Consider the following 13,810-nt stretch of genomic DNA (forward strand, 5'->3'; position numbering starts at 1 on the left):
GATCAGAGGGTCCCGAGCAATGAAATAGCCACAAACACCCGTGACGTCACAAACACTCGTTGGATTTCCCTCCATTGATTTATGTTGATCACGGACATGTAGGAGATACGAATCAGAAAACAATATTAACTTTGGATTTGTGGAAAATTGGAATATTAATATTGTATTTGTTTTATTTAGATAAAGTTTAAGAAAAGATTTTACGTTTTTCTAAGAAAAGTGGAACTGGATGAGAAATCTTTAGATGTGATGATCGTATGATCCGCAAGGTGGCGGTAACGCAAAGGGACGAATGCAGAGAGTCATGAAATCCCAAAGAAGAAGAGAAGAAGAAGAAGGAGGAAGAAGAAGACAAAGGAGGGAACGTGGTCTGTTGAATGTTTCTCTAAAAATATATCTTCAGTTTAGCTTAAACGAGTTTATCAACGAGCAGTTAACTGCTGACGAAGAAACATTCACAGAGTTTAAAGAAATCATCGTCATGTCGGAGGAAGAGATGGATGATCAGCGCAGACTGCTTGATTTCTCCCGGACTCCCCAGATAATCTTACACCGGATAGGTAGGAAACACAAGCGATTGGATGAAGGTTAATGTATGGACCGTTCCGTATGAGGATCATTTTAGTAAATGTGCTTTTCCCGTATAAAATATATTTTTTAAACAGGTAAATGAACGCAGACGTCACAATTACACTATGAGAATGGCTTATTTATGTAGAGAGAAAATGGAGCCAATTAGCTTTTTTATGGCTCTTTTCCTTTAACTACTGAGATTTTCTTTTAAAAACAGCAGAAATGTGAACAATACAGCGCAAGGTTAGTAAAGCAAGTAACATAAAATAGCGTTCTTAGTTGTAAAATTTAATAATTTGTAATAAATAAATTGTAGTTACGAATTTTTGTCGGTCCAAACATGAAGCTGAGGTTTTTTCCGACAACATTGAATGCAACACAATGTAACCTGACACCTACTGCTAAGTAGCGGCCTGTGGAGAGGACAGAGAGTGAAGCTGCAGCAGCAGCATTTATTTATGTTACTGTTCTTAGTGGGGAAACACTTAGTGGCAAAAACTGTTATTTGCATGTAATTTTTTTCCCTCTGTCTAAAGCAGAGGTTTCCAAACTGTGGGGCGTGGGAAGCTGTCTGGATGAAAAAAATAAAAAACATGAACGCTGTATGCGCTGGGTTTTTACCTTAGAATGGCCAACTCTGTTATTCCTATGTCAATTTGATACAGTAGGGGCTTCCACACGTCCCATATCTGTGTCCTCTGTCACTTTTATCAGCAGTTAAAACTGTTTAATCCGTTAACATGTGGTAACCTGTTTTTCCGAGCCGCCTTTAAACGCAACATGAACGCTATGACACTCGCGCTGGGTTTACACCTGTGCGGCAGCAAAGGAGACCTGCTGCTGCTGTGCAGAGCTGCACAGGTGTGTAAGAATCATGGCAGCAAACCAGCAAATCGCAAAGAACTTTTCATAGTTTTTTCCCCCAAACTAACCGCCTGAGTTGAGTGAAGATGCTGGATGCAGGTAATGTTAGCTAAAAGATAACTAGCTAATATCCATACAGCACCTTAAGCTTTACAAGTAACCTGTAGGCTACCGATGTCGTTGTCTATGTCCAGCTACATACAATCATTTAACCCCCAAAAAATTGGCCCCCCGCCCCCACTTTCCCTCTCCAGGGAGTCTCTAAGAATCCTCTCTCCCACCTCCCACGCCCTTTCACAGGTCATCCAACCAGACAGTCATTTGTAATACATAGGCGGGGGCGGAAAATGTTCGGGAACCACTGGTCTAAAGTAAGATAGCTCCCGTTTTTGTGTGGAAGGTTTCATAAAGACGATGAGAGGAAGTGGGGAATGTCTCTGAGGAGAGACGGATTCACTGCACTGATGAATCTCAGCTGCTGAATCTTTTAAGCTTCTAGTTGGCTAAAAAACATGAAAACCTACTACATAGATATTATGTATATATACGCAGGTCCATATAAATATTTTGTTTAATTCATAATATTCAGTATTAATCGGTATTCATCATTTTTGTTTATCCATGATTGTATTATTTTGTATTTGTTTATTAATATAAATGTGTATTGATATTACTAAATAATATACAAAATTATGTTGTGTGCTTTGTAAAATGCTCATAATGCAGCAGTATCAAAACAATCTATTCTGAATCTCTTCCGTTTTCCCCACTAAGAATAGTTAAATATACTCAACCATAATCATTTAAAAATACTTAAAAATATCCTTGTAAATGTAGCTACGACAGCTGTTTTAATAAGGTTTACAGCAAAAAATGGTGAAAATCTGTTTAGTATTTAGCGAGTTATGATTGATAAATGCGCTGATTCGTCATTGAGCCTGTCAAACATATAAGGCTGAGTGGAGCGGTCGACAGCTCCAAGATGGCCGCCCTAAATCTCGTCAGCAGCAACAGGTGAGAGAGAGCGGCGTCCATGAGGCGTCTATTTATACATGTCTATGAGAAAAGGGGCATAATGACGTATGGGTGTAGATGCATTCATTGGTCCAAAACGTGTGGGAATTTATAGCTACTTCATTAAACACCGTTTAATGAACACGTTCATTCACCACCCAGTTACATGGATAAAAGATGTTCAATGTCCAAAACACTTAAAAATTGCTGTGATAGTTTATTTTTCCAAGTTTGACAAGCAAATGACAAAGACAAAACTTTTCATCAATGATGTGTCTTTAGTGCGGAGGCTTCACAGCAGCATCCATCCATCCATTTTCTGCCGCTTATCCAAGGTCGGGTCGTGGGGGCAGCAGCAGCTTCAGAAGGGTTTCCCCTGCTGAGGAAACCCATTTCGGCCGCTTATTTCCGTGATCTCGTTCTTTCGGTCATGACCCAAACCTCATGACCATAGATGAGGGTGGGAACGTAGATCGACCGGTAAATCGATAGCTTCGCTTTTTGACTCAGCTCTCTCTTCACCACGACGGACCCGTACCACGCCCGCTTTCCGGCAGACGCTGCCCCGATCCGCCTGTTGATCTCCCGCTCCCTTCTTCCCTCATTTGTGAACAAGATCCCCAGATACTTAAACTCCTCCACTTGAGGCAGGACAACCCCCCCTGACCTGGAGAAGCCACTCTACCCTTTTCCGGCTCAAGACCATGGCCTCCGATTTGGAGGCACTGAGCCTCATCCCGGCCGCGAACCGTTCCAGCAAGAGCTGCAGATCACAATCTGATGAAGCCAATAGGACCACATCATCCGCAAAAAGCAGAGATGTGATCCTAAGGCCACCAAAACGGATCCCCTCAACACCTCGGCTGCGCCTAGAAATTCTGTCCATGAAAGTAATGAACAGAATCGGTGACAAAGGGCAGCCTTGGCGGTGTTCAACTCTCACTGGAAACTAGCCCGATTTACTGCCGGCAATGCGGACCAGACTTTGACACCGGTCATACAGGGACCTGACAGCCTGTATCAAAGGGCCCAGTACCCCATACTCCCGGAGAACCCCCCACAAGGCCCCAGGGGTGAAAGTAGTTTTAAATTCTTGGGGGTACTATGACCAAAAAAAAATTGCATGTATTGCATATGTAGCCTATATATAGCTTCTTTGTGTGCTTTGGAGTTTCTGTGCTGATCAAGTTTTTTGCGAAGCGATAAAAGCTGGGTAGTTCTTGGATTGCTACAAAATAAAGTTGCATTTCCTCCTTCAGCCCACTGGCTGCAATGTTGACCTTGAGATGCCATGAGACCTAAATTCTGAACATCATGGCATGGAGTGCATCCCAGTTTCCATGTCTTACATATAACCATTCATTTTAGCTTTTAAACTGGTTATATTGATCTGTCCAGACAGAGGGATAATCAGTAGCCTAGCATCATGACCTATTTGTTCGGAAGATTCTGCAGCTTCCACTTCTCTTCCTAACATGGCGCCTCATCACCCTGGAGGAACCACGGAGCTCTGTTAGGTTAAAGCTCATCTTCTGAAGTTGGGATGTTTTTCCTCCAACAGGTTCCAGAGGAATCACCTCAAACCAGATGTTGGACTGGATTTTATTTCAATGTCATTTGTGAATGTTAGCTTCTCATTTTCAACAGTTTAGCTATAAAGGTTGAAAAAGATTATTATTTTGGAGAAAATCTCAACATCAATATTTCCACTAAATAAGAGCCCAAAAAAATTGTTTGATAAAGGAAAAGCGTCTGACTCTGAGCCCAACAGCACCAAACTATTTTTTTTATATTAGAAAATTTATTTATTTGCACATAATTATAGCGGGAGAAGCCATTTGTTTGTTAAATACTTAATGAAACATATTTACCGTGTTTGATGTTTGTTGTGAATGACGTGGTCTACTCGCAGACAAACGAGGTAATTAATCCAAGTTTTTCGTTTATTGAACGTTCAGAAACTAAAGCGGCTGTGATGCGCCAAGACAAAGGTAAAACAACCTTAACAGGTGATCAAGTCTAAACCACTCGCACATTTTTACTCTCCATCTCTCTCTGTCATTTAAGCACAGCTGTTGCCATGACAACCTCTTGCGCTCCACAAGCCGACCAGATATTACGTTAAAAACATAACATTCAGTCCGATATTAGGTTTTCAGGCTTGATATTTATTTTGTGATCATTAATAAGCCTCCCTGAACACAGCGGTGGTTGATTAGTTCATTTTAAACTCCTGCTCTGCCAGTTATTTTGGTAATAGAACCAAAACGCATAGAATTGCGCAACACCTACAATAATCACTGAGATTGTTATTGTTGTTGGGTCATTAATTTGAACACGTTTTGTTGATTTTTTGTTGTTCTTTAATAAAGTTGCTATCATTTTAAGGAGTCAGAGGAGGAGGTGTGGGCCTCAGCATCCTGGCGCCATTCAGTTTGTCACCTTATACCGAGATCGACTCAAAACGTTCCGCGATCGACATATTACAGTCCTGCTCAAACCAAACCAAACCAACTTTATTTATAAAGCACTTTAAAACAACCACAGCTGATACAAAGTGTTGTACATTAGAACACAACATAATAAAAAGTAAAAAAAACGTAGTTTAAAAACAAAAACACAATTTAAAACTAGATCCCGCTGGTGTTAAAAGCCAAGTAAAATAGATGAGTTTTAAGACTAACTTTAAAAGTGGACAGTGAAGGGGCCTCTCTGACCTGCAAAGGCAAGTCGTTCCATAACTTTGGGCCAATGACAGAGAAAGCCCTGTCCCCTCTGAGCTTCCTTATGGTTCTTGGTACCTCCAAGAGCAGCTGATCTGCTGACCTGAGAGTACGTAGGGGTGAAGAAGCTGAGAGAGGTAAGCCGGGGCAAGATTACGTATGTAGTGATTTAAAAACAAACAAGAATTTTTAAATGAATCCTAAAATACAGGCAGCCAATGAAGTGAGGCCAGAACAGGGGTGGACAGGACAGGACAGGACACTCTTTGTGCTGAAGCACAAAGAGTTCAGAAAAAATATGAAATGGTAAAAAGTTATTTATTAACCGATTAAGTCGTGTTTTAGATTGTTCTTGAAAAACTAATGTCACGGCTGATTAGTGGGTGAACTCACTGCTGCACAGTGAACCCATTGATTTTTTTTTTTTTTTTTACAGCTGACAGCAGCTCCCCTCTCTTGCAGGTACTGGGTACCCCCACTAAATCTTTTAAGGGTACACAGTACCCTGCCGTACCCCCTTACTTCTCACCCCTGCAAGGCCCCCCTAGGGACACGGTCGAATGCCTTCTCAAAGTCCACAAAACATATCTAGACTGGTTGGGCGAACTCCCATGCGCCCTCCAGGACCCTGCTGAGGGTGTAGAGCTGGTCCAGTGTTCCACGACCAGGACGAAAACCACACTGCTCTTCCTGAATCCGAGGTTTGACTATCTGACGGACTCTCCTCTCCAGGACCCCTGCATAGACCTTACCAGGAAGGCTTAAGAGTGTGACCCCTCTGTAATTGGAGCACACCCTCCGGTCCCCCTTTTTAAACAGGGGGACCACCACCACCCCAGTTTGCCAATCCAGGGGAACTGCCCCCGATGTTCATTGCAGAGTCGCGTGAGCCAACACAACCCTAGCCAACACAACCCTACAACATCCAGAGCCTTAAGGAACTCCAGGCGGATCTCATCCACCCCCTGGGCCCTGCCACCGAGGAGCTTCTCAACCACCTCGTTGACCTCGTCCCAAGAGATTGGAGAGCCCAACCCAGAGTCCCCAGGCTCAGCTTCCTCAACAGAAAGCATGTTGATGGGATTGAGGAGGTCTTCGAAGTATTCCACCCACCGGCCCACAATGTCCCGAGTTGAGCACACCATCCCCACTGTAAAGTGTTTGAGCTGCACTGCTTCCTCCTCCTGAGACACCGATGGTGGACCAGAATCGCCACGAAGCCATACGGAAGTCTTTCTCCATGGCCTCTCCAAACTCCTCCCACGACCGAGTTTTTACCTCAGTGGCCACCCGAGCCATATGCTGCTTCGCCCGCTGGTACCCATCAGCTGCGTCTGGAGTTCCACAAGTCAAAAAGATCCAATAGGACTCCTTCTTCAGCTTGACAGCAACCCTCACTAAGTTGTCCACCAACGGGTTCGAGGGTTGCCGCCGCGACAGGCACCGACAACTTTGTGGCCGCAGCTCTGATAAGCTGCCTCGTCAATGGAGGTACGGAACATGGTCCACTCAGACTCAATGTCCCCCACCTCCCCTGGAACGTGTTCGAAGTTCTGCTGGAGATGGGAGTTAAAGCTCCGTCTCTCAGGGGACTCCGCCAGACGTTCCCAGCAGACCCTCACCACACGTTTGGGCCTGCCAGGTCTGACCGGCTTCCTCCCCCACCACCGGAGCCAACTCACCACCAGCTAGTGGTCAGTGGACAGCTCGGCACCTCTCTTCACCCGAGTGTCCAAGACATACGGTCGCAGATCCGATGAGACGATGACAAAATCGATCATCGAACTTCGACCTAGGGTGTCCTGGTGTCAAGTGCACATATGGACACCCCTATGCTTAAACATGGTGTTCGTGATGGACAATCCGTGACGAGCACAGAAGTCCAACAACAGAACACCTCTCGAGTTCAGATCAGGAGGGCCGTTCCTCCCAACCACGCCCCTCCAGGTCTCACTTTCATTGCCCACGTGAGCTTTGAAATCCCCCAGTAGAACAAGGGAGTCCCCAGGAGGGGCACTCTCCAGTTACCCCCTCTAAGGACTCCAAAAAGGGTGGGTAATCTGCTGTTCGGCCCGTAAGCACAGACAACAGTCAGAACCCGTCCCCCTACACATAGGCGGAGGGAGGCTACCCTCTCGGCTACCCACCGGGGTAAACCCCAACGCACAGCCGCCAAGATGGGGGGCAACAAGTATGCCCACTCCTGCCCGGCGCCTCTCACTGTGGGCAACTCCAGAGTGGAAGTACGTCCAGCCCCTCCAGCCCCAGGAGACTGGTTCCAGAACCAGAGCCATGCATCGAGGTGAGGCCGACTATTTCTAGCCGGAACTTCTCGGCCTCGCACACTAGCTCCGATTCCTTCCCCACCAGAGAGGTGACATTCCACACCCCAACAGCCAGCTTCTGCAGCAGAGGATCAGACCGCCAGGGTCCCCTCCCTCGGCTGCCGCCCTTAGCACAATGCACCCGACCCCTTTGGCCCCTCCGATAGGTGGTGAGCCCATTGGAAAGGGGACCCATGTCTCCCCTTTGGGCTGAGCCCGGCTGGGCTCCGTGGATATAAGCCCGGCCACCAGGTACTCGCCATTGTGCTCCACCTCCAGACCTAGCTCCAGAGTGGGCCCCCAGTGACCCGCGTCTGGGCGAGGGAACGCTAGATCCAAAGTTCGTCTCCATCATAAGGGGTCTAGATCACAGCAGCATGTGTCGAGTAATTCAGGAAGATTTTTATGAAGCGCGTAAAACAGAGAATTCACCTAAACCTGAGCACAGTTAAAGCTTTTATTTTTTAGTAATTAAATGTTGTCCCTGATGACATAGCGAGTAACAAACCAATCACAAAACTTTCTCTTCATTGTTTCCAGTTTTCTTCTTGATCCAGCCGTTGTTTCATACAACCAGATTAATCAGAATTTATCTGTTAGAATCACAAACATTTTTTACTAGTTTATTCAATGTAAGTCATCATGTTGTTTTCACGTTGCCTATTTCACATATAATATCCACTTGAGGTCACAGTAGAGTATATGAAGCACCGTGATGCATCGGCTCATGAGTCAAATGATTGGATGGAGTTCCTCAGTGCTTCATGAAGCTTCATCTCACCATCACTACTTTTCATTGTTTCCTCTCCTGCTCTGGTCAAAACCCACAGGCCCAACCCAGTGCATGCTGGTTCGATACCAGTCCCTATACTTACAGAAAATGGACCCACAGTTTTTCCTGTCTAACTTGGAAAAGTAAATAACAAAGGAACAAAAACTAAGCAACTATTAACCTTCAAATAAACTCATGTTTGTAAATAAAACCCAAAGATATAAAGTGGACTAAAATTTAATTTTAATATAATTGAAAGTGATAAAAATAAATATCTTGATGTAATACACTAACCTGTTAAATATTAACAATAATCCCTACTGCAATTAGTTTTGTATTGAATTATTTTTCAAAAGTCAGTTCATTTGAGAATTCTCCAAATGTCAGCTGGAGATGTCGACTGATCTGTATCTTTGTCTACGCTCTTGAATTTTTAGGTGTTTTTTGTTGTTGTTCATTTCTGTCTTAAATGATGAATGATTTCTATTTACTTCAGTAGAGTTAACTATAACTCTTTCCTCTGTTTTCTTCAGATTCCCTGCAGTGCAACGTTCATCACCAGGAGAGGAGATCCACTCTGGACCAGGAGGAGTTAGAACCTCTGAAGGGAAAACAAGACCAGGCAGAGCCAGAAGATCATCAGATAAAAGAAGAGCAGGAAGATCTAAAACATCAGCAGATAAAAGAAGAGCAGGAGGATCTAAAACACCAGCAGATAAAAGAGGAGCAGGAGGATCTAAAACACCAGCAGATAAAAGAGGAGCAGGAGGATCTAAAACACCAGCAGATAAAAGTGGAAGAGAAAGAAGTTTACTGCAGTCAGGGTGAAGAACAGATTGAATTAAAACAGGAGACTGATACCTGCATGGTGTTTCCTGCTGATGAGCAAACATACCAAACTGATTCAGAACCAAACAGGAACCAAATCATCTTCCAGGAACCTGCTGAAGCTGAGAACCAAAATAAGGAAAGAAGCAAACGTTTCTCATGTGTCATCTGTGAAAAAGGATTTGCTAGCAAACATGCTCTCAATAATCATATTAGAACTCACACCAGTGAAAAGCCGTTTTCATGTGTGAACTGTGGGAAAAGTTTTAGTCAAAAACAGCATTTAACTCGACACATAATGATTCACACTGGTGAAAAGCCGTTTTCATGTGGGAACTGTGGAAAAAGTTTTAGTAACAAACAGTATTTAACTCAGCACATGATGATTCACACTGGTGAAAAGCCGTTTTCATGTGGGAACTGTGGAAAAGGTTTTAGTCAAAAACGGCTATTAACTCGGCACATGATGATTCACACTGGTGAAAAGCCATTTTCATGTCTGAACTGTGGAAAAAGTTTTGGTCACAAACAGCATTTAACACAGCACATTAGGATTCATACTGGTGAAAAGCCGTTTTCATGTGGGAGCTGTGGAAAAGGTTTTAGTCACAAAGAGAATTTAACTCGGCACATTAGGATTCACACTGGTGAAAAGCCGTTTTCATGTGGGAACTGTGGAAAAAGTTTTAGTCAAAAACGGCTATTAACTCAGCACCTGGTGATTCACACTGGTGAAAAGCCATTTTCATGTGTGAACTGTGGAAAAAGTTTTAGTCACAAACAGCATTTAACACAGCACATGTGGATTCATACTGGTGAAAAGTCGTTTTCATGTGTGAACTGTGGAAAAAGATTTAGGCAAAAAAAGCATTTAACTCGGCACATAATGATTCACACTGGTGAAAAGCCGTTTTCATGTGGGAACTGTGGAAAAAGTTTTAGTCAAAAACGGCTATTAACTCAGCACCTGGTGATTCACACTGGTGAAAAGCCATTTTCATGTGTGAACTGTGGAAAAAGTTTTAGTCACAAACAGCATTTAACACAGCACATGTGGATTCATACTGGTGAAAAGCCGTTTTCATGTGTGAACTGTGGAAAAAGTTTCAGTCAAAAACGGCTATTAATTCGGCACGTGATTCTTCACACTGGTGAAAAGCCATTTTCATGTGTGAACTGTGGAAAAAGTTTTAGTCACAAACAGCATTTAACACAGCACATGTGGATTCATACTGGTGAAAAGTTGTTTTCATGTGGGAACTGTGGAAAAGGTTTTAGTCACAAAGAGAATTTAACTCGGCACATAAGGATTCATACTGGTGAAAAGCCCTTTTCATGTGGGAACTGTGGAAAGAGTTTTCGTTACAAACAGCATTTAACTCGGCACATGATTCTTCACACTGGTGAAAAGCCGTTTTCATGTGGGAACTGTGGAAAATGTTTTAGTCAAAAACGGAATTTAACTCAGCACATTATGACTCATACAGGTGAAAAGCCGTTTTCATGTGCGAACTGTGGAAAAGGTTTTAGTCACAAAGAGAATTTAACTCGGCACATGAGGATTCATACTGGTGAAAAGCCGTTTTCATGTGGGAACTGTGGAAAAGGTTTTAGTAACAAAGAGAATTTAACTCGGCACATGAAGATTCACACTGGTGAAAAGCCGTTTTCATGTGGGAACTGTGGAAAAAGTTTTAGTCAAAAACGGCTATTAACTCAGCACCTGGTGATTCACACTGGTGAAAAGTCGTTTTCATGTGTGAACTGTGGAAAAAGATTTAGGCAAAAAAAGCATTTAACTCGGCACATAATGATTCACACTGGTGAAAAGCCGTTTTCATGTGTGAACTGTGGAAAAAGTTTTAGTCACAAACAGCATTTAACTCGGCACATGATGATTCACACTGGTGAAAAGCCATTTTCATGTGTGAACTGTGGAAAAAGTTTTCGTCACAAACAGCATTTAACTCGGCACATGATGATTCACACTGGTGAAAAGCTGTAGAACCATTTTCCATAGATGTCCTATGTTGGGGATCATTATAAAAGTCATCTAAATGAAAACTGGCGGGCTGTCTTGTCTATAAAGTGGGAAAATTGTTTTATTTTTTTTAATTTAAATGTGATGATTTTGATCCTGACATTTGGATACTTAGAGATGTACAAGATGAACTTGCATTATTTTGACTGGAGAAAATGAGTGGAGTGAATGAGGTTAACTTTAATACATTTTTAATCCATAATAAAATGTGCTGTTTTGCACTATTTGTAGATTTTCATTAAATGTTTTATACTTTGAAATTACTATATTAAAAAAGTTTGATAGGTTTGTCTTTAAAGGAAAACTAGACTGAAACTGATGCTTTTTAAAAAAAATTATACTAACCAGTCTATATAAAAGCTTTTCAAATAAATTAACATGTCCTTTTACTTAGAAAATGAAATAAACAATATGAATTTATTTTACTTCATTCATCTTGATTATACAAAATGTGTGTCATTATTGTCTCAAATAATTTGGTGTCGCTTGTCTTAGTTGTATAATTTTTCTATTTTCTGCTGTGGCTGTTTTCTATTAAAAATCTTTAAAGTTGAAACTAATATATAAACAGATGTTTAAGTCTTTACAACAGGGGTGTCAAACTCCAGTCCTAAAGGGCCGCTGTCCTGCAGTTTTTAGATGTGCCACAGGTACAAAACACCTGAATCAAATGGCTTAATTACCTCCTCAGTTCTCCAGAGCCTTGCTAATGACCTAATTATTCTATTCAGGTGTGGTGCAGCAGAGGCACTTCTAAAAGTTGCAGGACACCGGCCCTCGAGGACTGGAGTTTGACACCCCTGCTTTACAAAGTCACTTGATCACTTGCATTTGCTTTGTTGAGTGCTGAACGCTTCTGAAATTTGCAGATATATTTGAGTTTAAGTACATGATCATGCATACAGTTTAAAAAAATAAGTAAAATCAAATAGAATTAAAGTTGAAATATATGTAGTTGACTTTATTTAGAAGTAAAAGGTATCAGAATTTTTAATATAAATTGAACAGTCATTTAATAGTTTTTAATCTTCGCGTGACATGCATGGTCCACACTCCATACCAGATGGTGGCAATAATGCACTGTTCTTTGTTTGCCAACCACCAAAAAATATAAAAGAAAAATCTGTATTTTTTATTTATTCATTTACAATAATATATACAAGTTACATAAACGGTAACAAAAAAGATGAGGCTTAAGGAATGTAAAGAGCAAATATAAACAAGAAAGGTTACAAACAGGAAAAGGTTAAATACAGCAACTACGGCAAATTACATGAGAAATTCTGTACAATTTTAAGTAGTCTTTAAAGCTTTATTATTGGTATAGTACTTCAGAAAATCCAAATATAAAGAAACAGGCACAAAAAGCATTAATTTTGGGTTTCAATTTAAGAAATTTGCATCTGTTGATATAAAATTTTGCTAAAATTAACATTAAATTTATATCTAATATTTTATTTTTGGAGTATTTAAACAGAAAAAGTCACATAATATAGTTTTAAAGTTAAACGGTACATCTATATAAAATTTTCTTTTTAAGAGTAAAATATCTTCACAAAATATTTGAATACAGGTGTCCCAGAAAAGATGAGTGATGGTTTACTCAGAATTGTGACAAAATGAACAGAGGATCTACATTAGGGTGATATTTAAATATTTTACTATTAACAGGATAACGTCTATGTAGAATCTTTAGACACTTCTTGAATTGTATTAGTTAAGTATTTCTTCAGCAATAACCAAATATCTTTCCAACAACTGTCATTAAATATATTGTCCTAAAAAAGGTAGAAGCTGGTTTGCTTATATGATCTCTTATTAGGTCTCTAAAACATTTATTAGTTTTTCTACTTAAAAATGGGTCAGAGTTACCAATGAATAATTAAGTAATCAGTATTGTGTTGAACAGAGGATGGCAATAACATTTTCACCCCTGAAGGAATGGCATCAAATACGATTGCAAATTCTTTAGGCAGTACAGGACAATTACACCTGGTCAGAAATTCATAAGAGTAAGTATTACCTTCCTTGTTGAAAAGTTGATGTACACAAACAATGGCTCTGTCAAACCATTTTTTAAGAAAAATAGATTTATTTTGTAAAGCAGATGTCTTTGTTATTCCAAATATAGTATTTGTGTGGGGAAGTTATGTTTATGTATTAAATTCCAGCATAACAGTAGCTGTTTATGGAAACTGGAAAGTTTAACTGGAATTTTTTGTCAGTACTATAGTTACATCTTTAAAAAAAAGATAAACCACCTAACGCCTTTATATCCATAGATATGTGGATATAAAGTTCCAGAGATTGGATCTAGAAGATACCTTTTGATCCACTTCATTTTAAAGGAAAAATTCAGAGTTTGACAATTTTATACATTAAATCCACCAGAGCACAACTTGTCATTACATTTTTCCTAATAAGATTAACTTTTTTCTTCCAAATAAAATCAAATAATATTGTATCTACTTTTGAACTGATCTCATTGGAAACCTCAAGTGCTGAACTAGCATATGCCAAAGTGGAGAGACCTTCAGCTCTTAACAGTATGGGTTCGTTCACACTGCAGCCTGAAATGACTCAATTCCAATTTTTTGGCAATTCCAATTTTTTTGCCGGGGTCGTTCACACTGCCAGTAAATGCGACCTGTATGTGTTCTGCAGTCTGAAC

At 41.0% G+C, this 13,810-nt stretch overlaps 1 protein-coding gene across 1 annotated transcript; it reads left to right on the top strand.

Annotated features, from left to right (window-relative positions):
* The first annotated feature begins 305 nt into the window (after nt 1-305).
* On the top strand, nt 306-11,559 carry LOC145551699 (uncharacterized). Its single transcript, XM_081607161.1, has 2 exons — nt 306-560; nt 8,804-11,559. Exons 1-2 carry the CDS (start codon nt 482-484, stop codon nt 11,101-11,103), a joined length of 2,379 nt encoding a protein of 792 aa, XP_081463287.1. The 5' UTR covers nt 306-481; the 3' UTR covers nt 11,104-11,559.
* The last annotated feature ends 2,251 nt before the right edge of the window (nt 11,560-13,810 follow it).

The sequence above is a fragment of the Poecilia reticulata genome, chromosome 5 (genome assembly GCF_904066995.2).
Source record: "Poecilia reticulata chromosome 5, P_reticulata-male-v2, whole genome shotgun sequence".
Lineage (NCBI taxonomy): Eukaryota > Metazoa > Chordata > Actinopteri > Cyprinodontiformes > Poeciliidae > Poecilia > Poecilia reticulata.

Excerpts from the sequence above, each read along its gene's own strand:
- LOC145551699 (XM_081607161.1), top strand. The coding sequence starts at position 482 with ATGTCGGAGGAAGAGATGGATGATCAGCGCAGACTGCTTGATTTCTCC. Across the intron at positions 561-8,803 it reads GATAATCTTACACCGGATAG|ATTCCCTGCAGTGCAACGTT; the intron begins GTAGGAAACACA and ends TGTTTTCTTCAG.